We start from the raw sequence: 20244 nt of genomic DNA, 5'->3' as shown, positions 1-20244 counted from the left end.
CTGGGTGGCGGGTACACTGGTACCCATTTTATTATACTTTAGGCCCTTTTGTACATCTTGAATAATTCATACTAAATATTGTTAAATCTCCAAATCTTCTACAATAGTTTCTATTCTGGGCTGTTCAGAGCTGAGAGTAGAGAGGGAAAGTTGGAAACGCCAAAATGTAATTGCAATAAAGAGCAGAAAATGTTAAGAGACCAATTTTGGAAGGATGTTTAAAGTTTTAAACCTATGCCAAATAATTGAGATCTATTAAGAGAGGACTGAATTCTATCATGAGCTCCATATACACACAATTATTGAATTATTCTGAACACCTGTTGAAATCAGGTGATTAAATTAGTTAAATGAAAGTCATCAGGCCCCACTGTCAAGTGCATCATTTGACCAGCTCATTTAAATTTGCTTACATAGTCCCTCCTCCATTATAGAAACTTAAACTAGAGCTTCATCCCCAAAACTGTGGGGTTGTGACTTTGTGCTTATAATCCCCAGTATTCTGGGGAGATGCTGTAAAAGGCCCAAGTCTCCCAGCCAGGAGCTGTGCCTTTCCCTTTGGGCCACAACCTCTAATCCCCATTTTTTCTCATTGCCAAGAAGAACCCGCCTGGCTCGTCCCATCTTTCTGCCATGACATTAAAGCCAACTGTTCTGTCCCCTGCCCACAAAGAGAAGAGGAGAAGAAAGATGGTCCCAGTAACTAAACTTTAGTCCTAATTCCCAACCTCCCTAGAGCCCAAGTCTGCCACCATCTCCCTGTTTCCACGTGGAGAAGGTTTTATTGTCCAGTCTTCCCTTCTACCCCGACTGCTCAGCCCTCACCATGCGGCAAGCCTTGAAAGGTAGTAAGTGAGCAAAGACAGGATGGAGAGAAGAGGGTGTAAGAAGAAGAAAGAAGGAAAATCCAACGATCAGAGAACATTTATACCCTACTTAATCAGCTAGTGGGGAGCAGATATCCTCACCCCATTATTTCTCTTTAAGAGCAGAGCTTTTGCCTGGGTAAAGAACTGGTAAAGAGAAGTAACACTTCATTATTTTTATTTTTTTGATTCAGTCATACACACACACATATACATAAAAAATATGTATATAGACATATAAATATATATATGTATATAGACATATGTATATATGTATATATACATATAAATTCTTTTTACCTTATAGATTATTACAAGATACTGAGTATAGTTCCCTGTGCTGTACAGTGGGTCCTTGTTGGTTATCTATTATATATAGTAGTGTGTATATGTTAATCCCAAACTCCTCATTTATCCCTCTTTATAGAAGTAACATTTCTGATTCTGAAATTTGACACCTCATTTGTTTAATTTCTGAATACCGTGAGACCAACTGGTCTTACTTCCTGGCCACCACACACACACTGACCCCACGCGCACCTCCGGGGAGAGCAGCCGCCCCACCGAAGGCTTCCTGGGCACCCATGCGCAGGAATGCCTGCTTTACTGGCCTCACTCCGTAAGTCGAAAATCTTCCCTCTGCTCCACCAAAGCTAACAGATGGCTGGTCCCTTTTGGTACACAGGCGTAAGCATCTTCAAAATAACCTTTTCCTTTAAAGGGTGCCAATTAATTAAATGTCACTGTAATATGTCTCAGCCAAGGAGGGAAGGGAGAGACCAAAAGATAAAAGGGTCGATGGACAAGAACAAGGACGAGAGCTCACACTCTCCTACCTTCACCCGATGACCCCGAGAGATCAATGATCACATACACTCTTCCTTCTGGCTCCAGATCAATCTGCAATTAAGAAAATGACAGTGACTCTGTTAGTGCATTGTAGGGGCAACCCGAGAGTTCATGGCATTTCCACCCCAAACTGCTAAAACCTAGAGTCACAGCTCCATTCAATCCATGAATCTGAAACACGCCGAGTGCTGGGTGAATTAGGGATGAAGGAGAATCAGCATTTATGGAATGTCTACTATGTTCCGGATGCAGTAACAATGAGGTCTGATGCATACCCAACAAGTAGTGTCATCCCAGTGGTTCCCAGGTGGAAGCAATTTTGCTGCACAAGGGAAACCTGACATGAGGAACTACACTGGGGACACCTGACATAAGGAACGTTTTGGAGGACACGAAAATATCTGGAGACATTTTTGATTGTTACGATTGGAGAGGGAGTGATGCTACTGGCATCTAATGGGTGGAGGTCAAGGATGTGCTAAACATCCTACAGCAGACAGGACAGTCCCCACAACAAAGGATTATCCAGCCCCAAATGCCAACAGTGTCAAGGTCGAGAAACCCTGTGTTAAATCCCATTTCACAAATAAGGAAACTGAGCTCAAAGTTCCAAGGTAAATGGCAATGCTGAGATTCAATGCCAAGACTGTCTACAGAAGCCCCTGTTCTTTATACTACACAAATTGCTCATGGGAGATAAGAAAAGCATAAGACATTATTCCCACTCTCAAGGTGTTTACAATCTCACTGGGAGTCTAAAAAAAAACAAAAAACAGAACAATGCTGAACCCAGCTTAATGATGAGGGACAGAGAATAACTGATATAAAGTATCTGGTAAACCTGAAATCAGTGTAGAAGAGCAGCCTGGGAAGACTTCATGAAGGCAAGAAAGGGAAAGCACTCCAGGTGGAAGCAACAGAATAAGCAAAGGCTGGTCATGTGAGTGGTGCTTGTGCGGGACTGAAGGGCCACCATGCTCGGGGTATGCTGGCGCATGCGTTTTGCAAACCCCAGACTCTACCAGGGTTGTAAGGAGAGAGCCGATGTCGCTAAATTCTCACCACCAACCTTCTCTACCCATCCTCGTGCCCTCCCTCCCCACCTCCCAATCCAGCAAGCTACTGGCCCAATACAGAAGCAGGATGACGAGGAGAGCCAGAGTGGCTGGGCCGCTTGCAGTCGACATCCTTCCAAGGTCTGCACTGTCCTCACAGAGACCATGTTCTCCCTGAGAGAGTAGCGACTCTGGAAACCCTGGATCACTGAGTACCCCTGTACCCACCCCCGCCTCCACAGTCCCATCTGTCTGTGCAGAGCTCCAATTGGCTCAGATGTGCCAGGCTGGTCTCAACAAGCTGTGAGTTTCTTGAGGGCAGGAGCCACTAGCCCCTCCCTTTCTTTTCCATGGTCCTCAGCAAGGAGCAGGCACACATTTAACAAGTACTACTTGGGAAGAGTTAGCCTGGTGAACACCTCCTGCTCCTCCAAGGTCAAGGTCAGTTATTGCCTCCTCTCTGAAGCCTTTCCAGATATTCCGAGTCAGAATTAACTACCCTCCCTTGTGTTCTTATAGTACACATACATATCTCAACCACGGCTCCAGTATGTCTCTCTCCTCGGCTAGACAGAGACTATGACAACCCTATTTGCATCCCTAGTGTTTAGCGTACTGTCTGTTGGTAAGGAGACACCCAATAAACCTTTGTGGAGGTGGGAAAATGTTCTGTGTCCCAGAGCCTATTCTGGGATTATTCACTCCTGCAAGCCCCTTCCTTAGGAAGGAAGGAAGGCAGGTGATCTGTACTAAAATGATGTTCCAATGCGGCAAGAGGGGAAGAAGAGGCAGCTATACCAGGAGTACCATATACTCCCTATGAGGTAAAAACTCACCTTGAACTGATGCTCTCTGTGTCCCTCCCCCCGACATCTCACTCCACTCCTAATCCAGATTCCCTGAGCCATTCGTGAGCCTCACTTTATTTCCAGACTCAGCCTCTTAGTGGTTGAGAGTGCTTATGGTTTCCCTCAAAATTATAGTTCCACCAACACGGGTCTTCAATGCCCCCCAGGTGAGGTCCCTGTGATATTGCAGGTACTCTGTCAGGGCAGAGAGTGAGGGAGGGCAGGGAGCTCTCAGGTAGCCCCACAGGGACCGCTCACCTGGGTTTGGGATCTTGAGCTTGGGATCCAGATGAGAACCAAATAACACGCTGGTGATGCCAAAGAGTCCACGATTTCAGGTTTCTGAGTAAAGAAAATGTTCTCCACCACCCTCACCACTAATACTGTCCCGTGCCACAAGCATAACCTGGCCCCTGCACTGTATTACAAACAGGAAAAACAACAGAGCCCAACCAGAATCCTGTCCCTGCCACAGTTCAAAAGTATCAGGGGCCCCCTTGTCCGAAAGCATGGAATTTAAATAATGTATGCCTCTTAGAGATTAGGTCATCCCTATTAAACCCCGCCGGCAAAATGAAACACTTTCTCATATCCTCCAAGCCAGAGATTTCCCACGACTGTGGATTTCATTGGCAAAGTACAATGGTATCTGAGAAAAGCAGGGAGGAAGGCAGCAAAGGAATGAGATGGGCCGCGAGGCCTATCGGAAGGCAGGCAGCGTGCCTTTCTTTGCAAAAGGGGAGTGAGAACTCGTGGCGGGGGACAGGTCATTGATGATAAAATGTATTAGGATATTAACATTCAAGATAGCAATCAGAAACCATTTTAGCACCCTCTGCTGCCTCAGTGCCGATGAACTGCATTTTCAAACAGAAAAATAGAAATTAAGCTATTAAACATGCCAAGAGCAACAAAGAGCTTTGCAGCCTGGGCAGATGGCCGCAGAGCACTGGCTGAGCGCCAGCCAGCCAAGTAAGGAGGCTCTGAGAATCCATGCAGGGTGGTGGGACTTCAACGTGGATGACTAGAGGGGTTATCAGGTACAAAAGGGGGTGGAATGCCTTGTAACTTCATGGCCAAATTAACTTAATCACAATTCTGTTCACAATTATGTGGCCCGGATAATGAAGCAATGTAGGTGCCCAGCCCTGCACAACCACTGCAAGCTGATAGCTGGCATCACCACCAGGCAGCTGGCACTACATAAAAGCAGGCCTCCTCCCTCCTCCCAACCATTCCCAGGGTTTCTTCTCAGCTCCTTCTCCCGGGCTTCAGGTTCCTCCCAATTCTCCCAGATGCAACCCCCTTTATCAAATCTCCTTGAACCTCATACCTTTATTTGATGCACTTTCCCAGATACTATCTCTGTTTTTGACTATGATTCTCTTTCAACCTCCAGCTGAGGCCAGAAGCAAGGCAGTAGAACCATGGGGGAGATAAACACAGCCTTTGGAGTCACACCAGGACTGAATCCCAGTTTTGTCACTTACAGGTCAGGCAATTATTTATTCTCCCTGAACTTCAACCTCTGTCTCTTCATCTGTGAAACAGGTTATTGTAACAATTCCATGAGACACACATGCAAAGCACTTGGCACTTAGGAGTTACTCAGTATATGGTGGTTAACAGTGAACTTACTGGTTCTCTGGCCTGAAGCAAGCAACTATCTTCTCTAAGACTCAGAATGCTCCTCAGTGAAATGGAGCTAATAACACGTCCTGTGACACTGGGAGTGTCACAATGTAAAATGTGAAAATCTACGTACAGTGCATAGCATGGTGCCTGGCACAGAACACTCGGTAATTGTTGCTGCTATTGTTATTAAAAAGCCAAGTCTTCAAATCTGTTACTTAATCCGATGTGATGTTCTTTCCACTCTATGAAACTTCCCACCCCCCAAAAAGCATTTTCTTGCCCCAAATTGATGTTATTACATATTATTTCAGGACATCTGATGATTTTACAGTGCTGTGAATATCAGATGTAGAACTAAGGTGAGAATTTCTCACCCAGCCCTGGAGGAAACCCGGTGGGAAAAAAGGCTATAGCCCTGGTCATCAGAGGGTCATGAGGTGATTACGAGAGAAGGAGAAGCTGAGGATGACCACGTATTGTCTGAGCACCTGCTAGGCCTGGGACACTGTATTGAGGTTTCACCTGCATTAGTTCATCTAATCTCCTGGGAGGCCAGCAATACATATTCCCTACTTTTCAGATAGAAAAACTGGGGTACAGAGAGCTTTCAGCCGAATTCCCACGCAGCGCTGCTGCCTGGAGCACACCGGAGAGATGACTCTGACAGAGCTCCCACCTCAAGCCCCACCCAGCCCGGGAGCTCCCATCTCAAGCCCCACAAAGCCTTCTCTGACAACTCAGTCTCAGGGTTCTCATAACTCTAAGCCTCTGGCTGTCCTCCGTGGGTTCATTCTCCTTCTCAGGTGCAACTGGCTCCCCAGCCAGGCCGGTTTAAGTCAGAGCAACGCGTTGAACACCTTGCCCACCCCTTCCCACCCACCCCCACCCCGCCAGAGCCCTTGGGGAAGGTCTGGGCATAAACAAGAGCTCCATTCCTGCGAGTTAGGTACAAAGCAATGGGGAAAGAGCCCAAACCACAGAAACCAGGAAAAAGCCATCTCTGAAAAGCAAAAAGACACACAGGCACTTTTTGGGGTGGTGCCTGAGCATTCACAAAGTCCTTCACAAGCATTATTTCATTGATTCCTCACAATTAACCTGTAAGGTAACAAGTATTATTAGCAACATTGTATGTACGAGAAAACTGAGGTTAAGGAAGATAAGCAGGGCTAGTGAGAGCACACACACGGCACAACTGCAGGGGCACCGTTCACACGGTAGTCTCTGAGGACAAGTCCTCCGGAGCTGAACAGCCAGAGGTAAGAGGCAGAGTCATAACTTGCACCCTCAGCTCCTGACTCTCACAGTCCTATACTCCTCCCAGCACACCACACGTGTCCAGCAAGAACCCTGACCACTGGACTAGCACCCCAGCCATGCAGCCCGCTTAGCTGTCACCGCTGCGTGTCACTGTGACCCATAGGTGTCTGTGTGCCTGTGTTTGGGGGTAATCGAGTTTGAGACAAAGGAGGCAAGAAATTCATAGTCAAGCTTCCTCCTAACCATAGGCTCAACTTTCACTGGGGACCTCTAGGCAAACCTCTCCTCAGAATAGCCCACGAGGGTCACACAGACCCAATTTGGGCTTCACTTCCTTTTCCATCTGTTGTCAGGCACCAGGGCCTAGAAAGAAGCAAAAGGAAGGGGGGGGCGGTCAGAAAAGGATGACTCCAGAAAGGAGGAGAAGGAGGAAAAGAGGCTGCACTGCCCATGTTGCACCCATTAAGTCCTAGATAATAGGCTGTTTCTTTTTTTTTTCCTGGAGGAGGGTGGGGAGTGAAGGAGGAGGAGGTGGGAAGGAGAAGAAGAGAGAAGACTCAGAGCTTCTTTCCCAAGGCAGAGGACCCGCTTCCCAAGGTCTGCACCCCCTGGATTGCTGGTTATTTTCCCCTGGAGGCCCCTCAGGCACGTACTGTCCCCAGAGGTGCCTGGCATGGAAGAGGCAAGCCAGACAGAGCAGGAGATCTTCAAGCAGCAGGCGTCCTCCCAGCTGCTGCTTTTGGAAAGCACAAAACGTGCAGGCGCTATGATGGGCAGCTCTTGAGCAGCTGCTGGGTGGTGATTTTGGAGCTAGCCACCAATTACACTAAAGACTCTTCATTTGAGGAGTTGCTACTAGATCTATTGGTAGAGTGCACTGGCTAGTTAAAAAGCAGAGGGTGCACATGTAATTAAATATTTTAAGAGTTCCACTCGGTTCACAGGCTTCAAATAGCACTTACTTTCATAAAATAAGAGGAGAGGAGGATTGCTCCTTTCTCATATGCCTTCCATGGTAGTGCAAAGACGTTATGTGGGCTTTCGTGTACATCCCTGAAGGGCAGAACCCTGTCTGTCCAGCACATGGAAGGGATTTAATACATATTTATACATGTTGGCTCAATGGACGAATGGCCCGATTTTAAACTGGACCTGCACAACTGAATTATGGAGATGATTTACTTGGGAAGCCATCAACCTGTACAGAAGTGTTCCTAGCAGCTTCATTCATAACAGCCAAATACTGGAAACAACCCAAATGTCCAAGAACAGATAAATGAATAAGCAAACCATGCTGTATCCATATGACAGACTTTTTTTTTTTTTTTTTTTTTTTAAAGGAATTCCTTTATTTTTTTATTATTTATTTATTTATTTATTTATTTTTGGCTGTGTTGGGTCTCCGTTTCTGTGCGAGGGCTTTCTCTAGTTGCGGCAAGCGGGGGCCACTCTTCATCGCGGTGCGCCGGCCTCTCATTATCGCGGCCTCTCTTGTTGCGGAGCACAGGCTCCAGACGCGCAGGCTCAGCAGTTGTGGCTCACGGGCCTCGTTGCTCCGCGGCATGTGGGATCCTCCCAGACCAGGGCTCGAACCCGTGTCCCCGCACCGGCAGGCAGACCCTCAACCACTGCGCCACCAGGGAAGCCCCATATGACAGACTTTTACTCAGCAGTAAAGAATGAACTCCTGGTACATGCAACAAAATGAATGCTATGGGAAAGAAGCCAAACGCAAGAGATTACGATTCCACTTACATAATGTTCCAGAACAGGCAAAACGAATATATCGTGACAAAAAGCGTATCGGTGATCTCCTGGAGGTGGACATGGGAACTGGATTCAAAGAGGCACAGGGGATGATTGAATGATTTTGAGTATTGTATTTTACAATAGTAAAGTATATATTCAATAAAAAAGAAAAGAGGCACAGAAGGACTTTTGGGGAAGATGAAAGTCTTCTGTATGTTGATTGGGTGGTGGTGACATGAATGTATACGTTTGTTAAACTGAATCAAGCCACACACTTAAAATGCATGCATTCTTTTTTTTGCCTGTAAATTATACCTCAATAAAGTCGCTTTTGAAAAAGGAAAAAAAGAAGTCATCATTTCACATAAGGATTGCTCTACAATTTTCCTTTAAATAACAAATCATCTTCCCACCCTCAGGGCATTTAAGATTTCATATTCCATTTTTAAAAATAGAAGGGTTCATTCAGAGTTTTTCAAGAACACATCTGTCACCCAACATAATGTACACCTACCTGTGTAGGCACACATTCACACACCCACCCACGTGTGCAAAACACACTCAAACCCACCTTGTCTTGTCTTCTGTGATCAAAATACGGTAATAGCAAGAAAAACACATCCAAAATGTAGGTTCCCTGCTGAATTATTTAAACCTGTCTTTCTGTGTGTGGATCTCAATTTCCTCATATGTAAAACAAAACAAATTAGGCCAAATGCTCTAGAATGGCTTTTAACAACCTCAAGGACCTAAATATCCATGAATAGGAGACAGCTTAAATAAATTATGGGACACCATTTGGTAGATCACTATGCAAGCCCTAAAAAAAGAATAAAAAGATCTAAATGTACTGACTTATATGAAACTATCTCTGGGATATATTAAGTGGGAAAAAATATGGTGTAATGTGTTTCTTATGCTAGGCTATCATGTGAATAAAATGGGTGTGCATGTGGGTAAACACACACAGACACAAACACACACTGTCACACTTGTTTGGCATAGATTATCTCTAGAAGGAGTCTTAATCAACAGGAGACAGGGGTTGCCTCAAGAGATGGAAACTAGAGGATCGAGGGGTGAGAAATCAGGAAAGGGGCATTATTCTTCACTCTATGCTCTTTTGAACCATTTGATTTTTAAAATCGTGTCCTTGAGTGAACTTGTCACAATATTTGTCAACACCTTTTTTCACTACCTATTTCTAACCCAGTCCCCCAGAGAGCAGCTTGCTTCGGTTCCCAGACACTTCTTAAAGAAACACCCCTCAAAATTGGCTGACACATTGCTTGTCCATCCCCGGTACCCAGGTCCCAGACACCAACCGAGCAGCAGCCATCATCTCCACGTGAAAGTCCCGTTGGCTGGACCGGATGCCTACCTTACAGATCCCAGCTCCCCACAGGCCACAAATGGAGTAAACTCAAGCTAGTACCTGCTTCCTCTTTTCAACAGGCGCAGAATAGACCCAGAGAGCTGGCTCCCTCTGATGACAGAGGTGGCTAAAAACAAATAAGTCTGTGTACGCAGATGCTTTTCTGAGCTGAGAAAACATCCAAAAGTGCCAAACCTAATGTCAAGAGTGTGCAATGGCTTACGAAGCATTGCCTGGTCATGGTGTCGTTTTCGTTTTCCTCTCTTCTTTCAGGGAAATGGCAGTACATGACTGTACTCCCACTGACTCCCACGAGGAGATGCTGAGTGCAAACAGCAGGAAATGTAGCCACTTACCCTCAATGTTCTGAAGTGAAAAATACCCACTACCCATGCGCACTTTGCATTTTGCATTTTGCTTTGCAGTGCTCTCTCTCACTGGGTGCACTTTTATCCATGTGTTTTATTCCACGTTTCCTATTTTTTACACTAAGCCAATTGCGGCGATTGAGAGTCAAGGCTCTGAAGCTAACCTACCTGGGTCCAAACCCCAGCTCTGCCTGTCACAAGCTGTGTGGCCCTTGCTTCGATTTCCTCATCTACACATTGAAAATGTCAGTGGCACCTGCTTCAGAATGTTGGGAGGATCAAATGAGAGGGTGAAGCACTTGGAGCCATGCCTAGCACACGGCTAGCATCCTCTAAATGTCAGCTGTCAAGTCATTAGGGTTATTTCCCGCCTAGAGTGTGAGCCCCTCTTGGGAAGAGCCACGTGTCCCTTGGTAGGGAGGTTTCCACAGTTCTTGATCCACAGCTGGGCACATGGCAGGGAATCAGTAGAGACTCCAAGTGGAACTGAATGGATCCACGTGGAACAGAGCCGAGCTCAGTCGGGAGCTCAAGATTGTGCAACCAGAAAAATTATCTCCAGACCAGGAACTTTTCTGTCTCTGTTATATCACAACCTAGCAGGACCTTTCACCAACAGCTGCTCACAAAGACATTCAGTTCCTGACTCCCTTCAAAACCTGACATTATAATTGTTATTCAGCACTTTGAGCTCCTCATGGAGACTCTTTTATTCATAATAATAATCACAACTCTAATAAACACCCTTTATTGAGCACTTTACATGCGTTATCTGAGTGAGGGAGGCCATATCCTTATCTGAACCATTTCAGGAATGAGAGAACAGAGGCTCATGGATTTGAGTGGCTTGCCCACATTCTCACAGCTTGAAGAAGAGCAGCCTGAATTAAGGCAGGGCTCTCCGACTCCCAACCTGATGCTCCGGTTACCTTGGACCCAGCCAAGGGCACGGACTCAAGGAGATCGTGCGGAAAGGACACATCGTGAGCTGTTCAAGGAGTCCATGCTGTGTGCGTGATGGTGGAGTCACTTCTTGGGCACAAGAACAATGAAAGTAAAGCTTTTTCATTGTCCTCCTGGAGCTCATAGTTGAAGGAACACCAATCCCACAGCAAAACAGCTGGGAGGCTCAGACTATGAGACACAAACACAGGGCAGGACGCCCAGCTTCAGGGAGTAAATGCCCTCTTGGAGATATTGCTGTATTGGGATTTTCTGTATAGCAAGTCCTATTTGCCACTGCTTTGCATCGTATAGTTGGAAACGTGTCCAATGAGGAAGAGTTTTATAAAAATCACAGAAGCATGAAAGCTAACAGTCATAAGCAACTTGGAAATCACTTGGTTCAAATAAGCAAAGAAATACAAATTTAAACAAGGGTAAGAATTTATTTCTTTTGCCTAACAATTTAGCCAAAGTTTCTTTGGGGCTATGTATCCTTGTGTTATTTGTTTATTAATATATAAACAAAATTAAGTATCATGATGTGTTCAGTTTTTAAAAATCAAAACTTACAATGAGAGGCAGCAGTCTCTTGCCCTATACTCCCCAGAGGGAGCCAATTTTAATAACTTCTATTTGGGTTTTTCTGGTCATCACTGCCATGTCCCTAAATAAAATGTTCATACCTCAATTTCCTGATTTCTTGTTTTAGACATTCACTCTTGCCCTGCTGCTGTGAGAGATGAGGATTTAGTTCACTCACCACCTCACTCCACTTTCCTCCCTTCACAAAATAATTACACATCACAATTCTCAGTTCCTTCTCTATTCTTCTTTACAACTGCAAAAAAAAAGCAATCTAAATGTCAATTTCTTGTTCCATCAACTATAGACAATATCCCTTGACCCTACACATTCAAACTGGAGGACATGAGTGCTTCCTGCCCTCCCTATCCTCTGCATTTTTACTGTTAGACTATCAACATTGACAAAACTGACATTTTTTTCTAATTGTAGTTGAGTTCCATGCTTTGTGTATATGCTGCTTCCAAAATCTGGAGATGAATTAATAGTGTTTACTTAATATTATAACTTTGTAAATGATATCACATATACTTTCTTTTCCACAGGTCCAATGTGACAACTCATCTACCACTCAATGGAGAATATACCTAGCATCAAATTCGAATGGATTCTTTTTTTTTTTTTTTTTTTTTTTTCACTCTACCAACTGCCTTTCTCAGATCCTCAAGTTTCCCCTGGGTTCCCTTCTCTCAGGGTCTGCCCTTCTGGAGACCCTCACTGTCCACTTTTCCCTAATCTGGGCTGACTGCTCTCTGGTCTCCTGCACAGCTGTAGTACCGCGACTTATTTTCACTGCTCTGCTGGAAGCAGTCACTGTTTCTAGAATCCATCATCTTCCTTGTTCTGGGTTATTCCCTTGTTTTTGCCAGTAAAGTACATTCTGATTGAAATATTGATTAAGAGTGCATAGAAAGTTAGCTTTCTAAGACCTTGCATGCTTGTCCTCACACATGATTGATAGTTTGGCTGGATATAGAATTCTAGGTTAAAAAAAAAAAAATCATTACCTATCAGAACTTTCTTCTAACATCAATATTGCCTGTGGACTCTGATGTCAGCCTGGTTACTGTTGTTTAGTATGTGACTTTGTTTTGTTTTCACTCTCTAGAAGTTTTAGCATCTTTTTTATCCTCAGTGTTCTGAAATTCCAACATGATATGTCTCAGGGTATCTTTTTTTGATTCATTGTACTTGTTCTTTTGATTCACTGAATTTGTGGGAGATATTCTTCTAATTTGTCCTTTGCTATTGGCCTCTTCATTTTCTGTATGAAACTCCCATTATTTGGCTATTGGACCAGTAGAATTAATCCCTATGTCTCTTACTATTTGTTATATATATTTCCATCTCTTTTCTCCTTTTAGTCCATATTCTAAATTTCTTTGAATATATCTTACAACCCTTCCACTGAACTTTTATTTCTGACAATAGTATGTTAAGATTCCAGAAGCACCTTCTTATTTTCTGCAGCTTCTTTCTCCTCACAGCATCCTTTTCTTTTTTGGTTTTATGGACACAACCTATTTCTGTGAACACAGGGTTACAGAGTGGGAGCTGGCCATGATAGCAGAGGTCCCCACCATCTACGATAGCTCTCCCCAAACCATTATTCTGTTGCTTTTCAAAAGAACCTTCCAATTTCTGACTCTGGGGGTCAGGGTCTGGCTCCAGGTCCTTCAGCAGTGAAAGTAGTGAGTATACTCACTACACATGCCACATACAGACTTTCAAATAGTCACTTGCTTTCAGCTGCACATCTCACTCCTGCCTCTGGGGTGACTACAGTTTCCATGCCCAGAGCTCCTTAAGGGTCCTGCAGAACAGCTGGCTCTAGGCTAGGCTCCGGTAGCCCCCCGCACATGTTCTGGGCTGTGGCTCCTTTGTACTTCTATTCTGCTCCGTAGTTTCCACCCTGTCCTCTCCTTTCTTTTCCCAGAAATTCACTGAAATAGTTTAATGATGGCATCCTTCTGCTCACTTACTAGTTATAAAATTGTATCCACCCCCACCTTATTCCTTTTCTGTTATCTAAATGGGATCTTGAGTAGGCAAAGCAATAAACATATTTGCTCCTAGACCACCTTGAATGAAAATTCCAAAAACTCATCATCTTAAATGATATTATCCAGGGCTGGTAAGAGTGGAGGAGAAATAGGCCCCCTTACACACTGCTAATGAAGTATAAATTGGCACAAAATTTGTAGGGTAGTTTGGCATTATATAACAAAAATCCTTTGACCTAGCAATTCCATTTCTGGGAATTTATCCCAAATCACACATGTGCAAAAAGATTCAAATACAGAGATCATTATTACAACATTTTGAAGCGCGTAAAATTAGAAACTAATTGTCCAATAATAGCAAACTATTTAAATAAATTATAGCATATTCAAATCATTAGATACCATGCCATCACGAAAAAAATCTTGCAGAATTATATTTAATGACATGGAAAGATATTCAAAATATGGTATTAAAAGTGGAGGAAAAATGAGATTATAAAGGAATATATATACTATGATCCAATTTTAAAAAAATAAAATGTGTGTAAGTAGGTACACATACAAAGGAAAAAACCAGTTATCTACAGGAGAGTAAAATAATGTGATTTTTTTCTTTGTGCATATCCATAGTTTTTCTAAACTGTCTTTTAAATCTTCTACTTTCTATTATAACTTTTATGATAAAAAAAAAAATCAAACAATAAACTTGTTGCTTGAAGGACATTATGTGGCTCAGTCCCCTCATTTACAGGTAAGGAAACTGAAGCACAGTGAGGTCAAGCAACCTACTCAGGCATCTCAGTAAATTAACCATAGCTGGAAAAAAAAAAAAAAAAGATACTCAGTTGTTCCGATTTTCACTGCAGAATTCTTTAAGGTGCAAGTTAAAAATGGGACAAATTATGTTAAATTTACTTACTTCTTTAAAAGTGTAATTTTCTGGTCAAATGGTTCACAGCACTACTCAATCCTAATCATCAGTTATGAGGGGTTAGTAGCCAGGCATATTCCTCAGTTGAATACAGTTAGAACATCTTAAGAGAAGCTTCAATAGCTCAACCAAATAGAACACATTCATTTAAAAATCCTTTGCTTTGATCAAATGTCCTTCTCTGTACGATGCTCTTCCTCAATTTTTGTGGGGTGGTGTGGCCCACATTTTTATACCTTATACACGGTTAACCTTTAAACTACCTTGTATGTGATAAACTTCCATAACAACATAGACTTGGTCAATCAGGTAATGAGCAAACATTTCTGCTATGATATAACCATACTGTGCTATCACCTAGCCATGCAGTGTCACCATCTTTGTTTTTACAGGAGTTCTTTGGAATATATTCTCCCATTTGTCCTCAGTGTCCTATAAGACAAATAATTTTTTTAATTCATAAAAAATTTAAAATGCTGGTTCTAAGAAAACCAAGCATAGGTCTCAAACATGTAATATAGAGGAAAATGGAATTTATTAGGCAGGTCAACATCAGCAAAATCTTACCCTCAATTAGATGTTCATCAGTTGACTCTGTTGAATTTTGAAGGAAAACATTAAATTTTTAAAACTTTTAGATTTTGTATCAAAATAGTAAAGATATAAATATAAAGTCTGACATAATTTCCAGCTTTCTGGGATAAAGCCTACCTTAACATGTAACCTAATGAGCATGTGTGAATGTTCAACTGGGTTTTTCCTATAGATAAATGAATACATAGGTTTTCAGGTACAAGTAATATATGAAAGCAGGGACCATCTATTCTCTGAAAATGGGGAACTCTCCTTATAATTCTCTGCTTGGTTTCTACACCTTTATGAAGTTGCAGGCATTGTAAAATGAACAGGCTAATGAAGCTGGACTCACAAATCAGATTTACACGTGCTGAAACCACACCAATAACTGAACTAGAAGGGAAGATATTTCCTGAAGCACATAGCAAAGGGGATCAGAAAATTGTCCAAGCTCTGAATGTCAGAATAGTTCTGAACTTGTGGCTTTCTCTTGTGTACATCAGATTTCCATATATTTTGGACAAGCACAGAAAAGACATATCACAAGTATGTCATGTTATATACAGACCATATGGGAGGGATTCTATGAATTCCATCTACTTTGTGAGGATAGTTTAGGGCTATCTATAATCATGAATTAATGAAGTCAGGGCTTGAAATAAATAGAAGAAAGCACAAAAAAAGTCCAAGCACAAAAAAAGTCCTCGGCCTTTCAGAGGCATCAAAGGAAAATAAAGTTTAAATTTTTCAAGTCTATCCTTAGAATAGTCAATGCTCTGTTCATTGCCCAGAGTAGACGTAACTGGAACCAAGTTTTAGTTAATAGATCTTTTCTAACGTGTTGAACCTTTTGTTGGTTTCCCTTTAGAGTATTTCATGTCTTGTTTGTCAAAAGGCAAATTTCAAAGTTTGGGTTTGGTGACTGAGGGTTCATTTACCTAAGATCATCAAGGAAAGCCTTCCTGATACTCAAGGAGTCAGGCCTGCGGATTTCTGGGAGGATACCAGGAGCGTAACGAGCAGAGGGAAGGGCAAGTGCAAAGGCAGGGAGGTGGGAGAGGACTTGACCTTTGCCAGGGTAGGAGATGGAGTGACAGGAGCAGAGTGAGGGAGGTCACTGGCGACAAGGTCACAGAGGTGGAACATGGTAAGGACTGGGCTTTGGCGCTGAGCGAGATGGGAAGCCAGAGGTGAGTTTGAGCATAGAAGTGACGTGCTGTGACTTACACTTTGACAGGATCAGTCTGGCTACTGTGTGGAGAATAAATTTTAGGGGCGAGTGAGGAAGCAGGAAGGCCACTTACGAGGCTATCGTGATAATCCAGGTGAGAGTTGGAGGCTATCATAATAATCCAGGGGAGATGATGGTGGCTAGGAAGGGATGGGATAGTGGAGGTGATGGGAAGTGGTCAGTTTCTGAATATATTTTGAAGGTGGAGCCGAAAGGATTGCCGGTGGATTGGACGCAGTGTATAAGATAATGAGAGGGCTCGAGGCTAGCGTGGAGATTTGGAGCCTGAGCAAAACATGAAGCTGTCCTTGGCCGAGCAGGAGAGGACTGGGAGGGGGGCAGGGCGGGAGTGGGGCACCCAGAGCAGGGTTTGGACAGGTACGGTTGGAGACACCTCTGAGACAGCCAAGGGCAGGGGAAAGGTCCAAGCTTAAGATCTGAATTCGGAAGTCACTAGCAGAGAGACAGTACAGATCCGAAACCCCTGACCCACAACACTGACATCCAAAATGCTCTAAAACCTGGACTTTTTTTGAAGTTTGGGTCAAAATCCTTTGGCCACAAACCGTGACCCAAGCTGACACATGGCTATTTATTGTCTCCATTTATTCCACTTAGTGTAAATAGTCATACAATTGGGTTATAAAGATATTAATTTGTTTCCTCATAAAGGACTGCCCCAGAATCTGCTGGAGATATTATGTATTCAGTAATATACAGAATAACTTTCTAAAACAGGAGTCCCCAACCCCTGGGCCGCGGACCGCTACCTGTCCGCAGCCTGTTAGGAACCAGGCCGCACAGCAGGAGGTGGGCGGCGGGGGAGTGAGGGAAGCTTCATCTGCCGCTCCCCATTGCTCCCCATCGCTGCCATCACCGCCTGAACCATCGCTTGCTTTACCGCCTGAACCACCGCTGCCCGGCCCCGGTCTGCGGAAAAATTGTCTTCCACGAAACTGGTCCCTGGTGCCAAAAAGGTTGGAGACCGCTGTTCAAGAATACAAAAAAGTCTGAATTTCTAAATAAATCTGGCCTTGGGGGTTTTTGGATAAGGGATGTGGATCTGTAGTTTGAGCCAGGAGGACACATAGAGACTGGGAAGACCAGAGGGACCTGCCCAGATGTCAGAAAGACCTCGATACAGAGGTCCAACCTCGACCGCCCTGGGTGGAGTCTGCTTTGACTTCCCACCTTCCTCCCTCCAAACCACCACCACCAAACATGCACACTCACCCCAGACTTGGGGATGATAAAAGCCTTGTTTTTTTAGCTTTCTCTATGTCTTCAAAAGAGAAGGCAGGGACTTCCCTGGTGGCGTAGTGGTTGAGAATCCGCCTGCCAATGCAGGGGACACGGGTTCGAGCCCTGGTCCGGGAAGATCCCACATGCCGCGGAGCAACTAAGCCCGTGCGCCACAACTACTGAGCCTGTGCTCTAGAGCCCGCGAGCCACAACTACTGAGCCCGCGTGCTGCAACTACTGAAGCCCATGCGCCTAGAGCCCATGCTCTGCAACAAGACAAGCCACTGCAATGAGAAGCCCGCGCACCACAATGAAGAGTAGCCCCCCGATCGCCACAACTAGAGAAAGCCCATGTGCAGCAACAAAGACCCAACGTAGCCAAAAATAAAATAAAATAATAAATAAATTTATTAAAAAAAAAAAAGAGAAGGCAGAAAACCTCTCTACCCGCCCCCCCCCAACACACACACACACACAGTAGTTTTTGTTAAGCCTGATGTGACACTGACTTCATGCACCGCTGAACTAACTGGCTGTATCTGTTGCAAGGTGGGGTTTGTGTGGTGAGAAAAAAAAACTGTAGAAAAACTGAAATAATGCTTTAAGTTCGCATAAAGGCATTTCCTGTTTCTGGGAAGCCTGTCTGTCTGCTGCTGTTGCTCTACCAGATTGAGTATCCCTCCCCCCACCATTAAACACACCAACTCTAAATTCAGTCAGGACGTAGTGGCAGGGGGGCTGCAGTGAGGCACCCCAAGTCCCAGGCTCGTTGCAAGAAAACAATGGAGCAAGAGGCTGGGTGCCTGAACCCCCATCCAAGCTGCCCTCTTAGAGTACAGAGGCACAAGATTCCCATAGAGGATCCTTTGTGTGTTCTAAGGCAAGACACCGGAAAGGGTTGAGAGGATTTAGAACCTCAGCCAGGTAAAGGTGAGGCTAAGGTAGCTGCTCTTATGGAAGCTATTATTCCTATGTTCATTCCTGTGGATAAATGTGCTCCACGGTGCGCGGCTTGGCTGCAGATAAGTGGCCTTGTCAACAGTTAAAAATAAAAATGAAAAGATATTTCACTCACCCATCCCTCTAGACCACCAAATGGACCCAGGTTCTGTTGTCTTCCCAGGCCCCACGACCCAACCTCCCTCATCCACTTCTCCTGCCCTGGATGCAGCTTCCTAGGATCAGAAAACCTCCGTATCAACCTAAATTGTTGGCCCATTCGACCTCTAAGGAAGAAAAAAAAAGAAGAGACAAGAAACCTCTACGAGAAATTCCGGGAGCCCTATCATTCATAAACAGATGAGCAATATACAATGAATAAGAAAAATCTCCAGAGAGGCAGGGGGTGGTGATAATTAAATATCATCAACTGGAAAACTGGTCGTTGGTCATGATCACTGTTGAAACTAGGTGGTAGATACACAGGAATCCATCATTCTACTCGGTTTACTTCTGTAGGTGTTTGAAATTTTCCATACTAAGAGATAAAGAAAAGGAAGAGAAGGAGAAGGGAAGAAAAGAGGGAAAGAGGAAGGGAGGGAGAAAGTGGACCACTTCTATACCCCAACTGGACCGATGTCCCACAGCTCATCTTAGCCTTTCTTAAAGACCTTAACTGGGGAGCGGGGTACCTCACGTAACCCAAGCCTTTCCCACCTCCTGTTCCAACCAGTCTAAGCCAATGCCCCACAGGGGACATCGGATGAATAAACCCAATCCACAGCTGTCCATCTGGCCCTTCTCATGCCCCTCTGAAGAGACTCCCCAAGTCCTTTCCCTGATCCTCTCATGCACATACAGTAGGCGGTGGCTGGTTTTTTTTTTTTTTTTAGTCAGGATTCACAATGATAAGTGCTTTGAAGAAAAAAGGAGTTGATCACTTCATCCTTTCCTTTCTTCATAGAGATGTTTTCCCTGACTTCAAAAGCCATCTGTTTACCTTAGATGATTAGGAAAGATTAATGGAACTAATTGTGTTAACAATGTGACTGTCCTGCTGAAGCCTGCAAATTATCCCTGATTTGCTTTGATTGCCTGGAGATAACCTCACCACCACTAAACCCAGTAAGCTTCCATATGACCACACTAGGCTGTGCCCCGGTAGCAAGCCAGTGTGCAAAGTCAGCCTTCTGCTGGGACGGAGGCTGTGGTAGCCTCCAGAGTATGAAGTAAGCCTGCCAACCTCCCGGCGGTGCCCAGGGAAAGCCAGCGATCCGATGGGCATATGCCCTGGGAGTGCAAAGCTTGGGCCATGTCAGCCGAGCCAGACACCCTGCCCTCATGCACCCCCGGGGCTGTGACCCTCTGGCTGGTATCTACTGTACAAAAACTCCACCAGCACAAGAATAGAAACAGCTGCCCAGAGCACACACATCTCAGATGCCTCTGCGGCTGCCAGCGAGCCCTCGGAGGTGGAACTGGGCTCGGAGGACAACCTGGGAAATAAGCAAAATGCAGCCAGAGGAAGGGATGGAAAACCTTAAGTTCTCTGTCACAGACGGATGGAAGACGCTCCCCTCGGAAGCCTGCAGGGAGCATCAAACCAAGCAGCTGGGGGATGGCGGGGTGGGTGGGGAGGTGCCGCCAGGGCCCACTCATGGCTGCCTTGCCACCCCTCCCCCGACGACTTTGTCACTGTGAGTAAATCTCCTGGAGTGTAACATAGACCCTAGCACCCAATTAGTCAAATATGAGAAAATCCACCACTTGCTTCTCGCAAGTCAAGTTAC

The 20244-nt window shown here is 44.6% G+C and overlaps 1 protein-coding gene across 3 annotated transcripts in view; it reads right to left on the bottom strand.

Annotated features, from left to right (window-relative positions):
• The window catches only part of PRKCE (protein kinase C epsilon), a 508978-nt gene that overhangs the window by 320181 nt on the left and 168553 nt on the right, over positions 1-20244 (bottom strand). For all 3 annotated transcript variants that reach the window (XM_061168696.1, XM_061168694.1, XM_061168695.1), the window contains one exon: positions 1703-1766. In XM_061168696.1, the coding sequence (XP_061024679.1) occupies positions 1703-1766 (64 nt within the window). The remainder of the gene's footprint in view (positions 1-1702; positions 1767-20244) is intronic.

This window comes from Eubalaena glacialis, chromosome 14, assembly GCF_028564815.1.
Source record: "Eubalaena glacialis isolate mEubGla1 chromosome 14, mEubGla1.1.hap2.+ XY, whole genome shotgun sequence".
Taxonomy (NCBI): domain Eukaryota; kingdom Metazoa; phylum Chordata; class Mammalia; order Artiodactyla; family Balaenidae; genus Eubalaena; species Eubalaena glacialis.
Note: the sequence above shows the minus strand (reverse complement) of the source record. Positions and strands in the feature narration are given on the sequence as shown.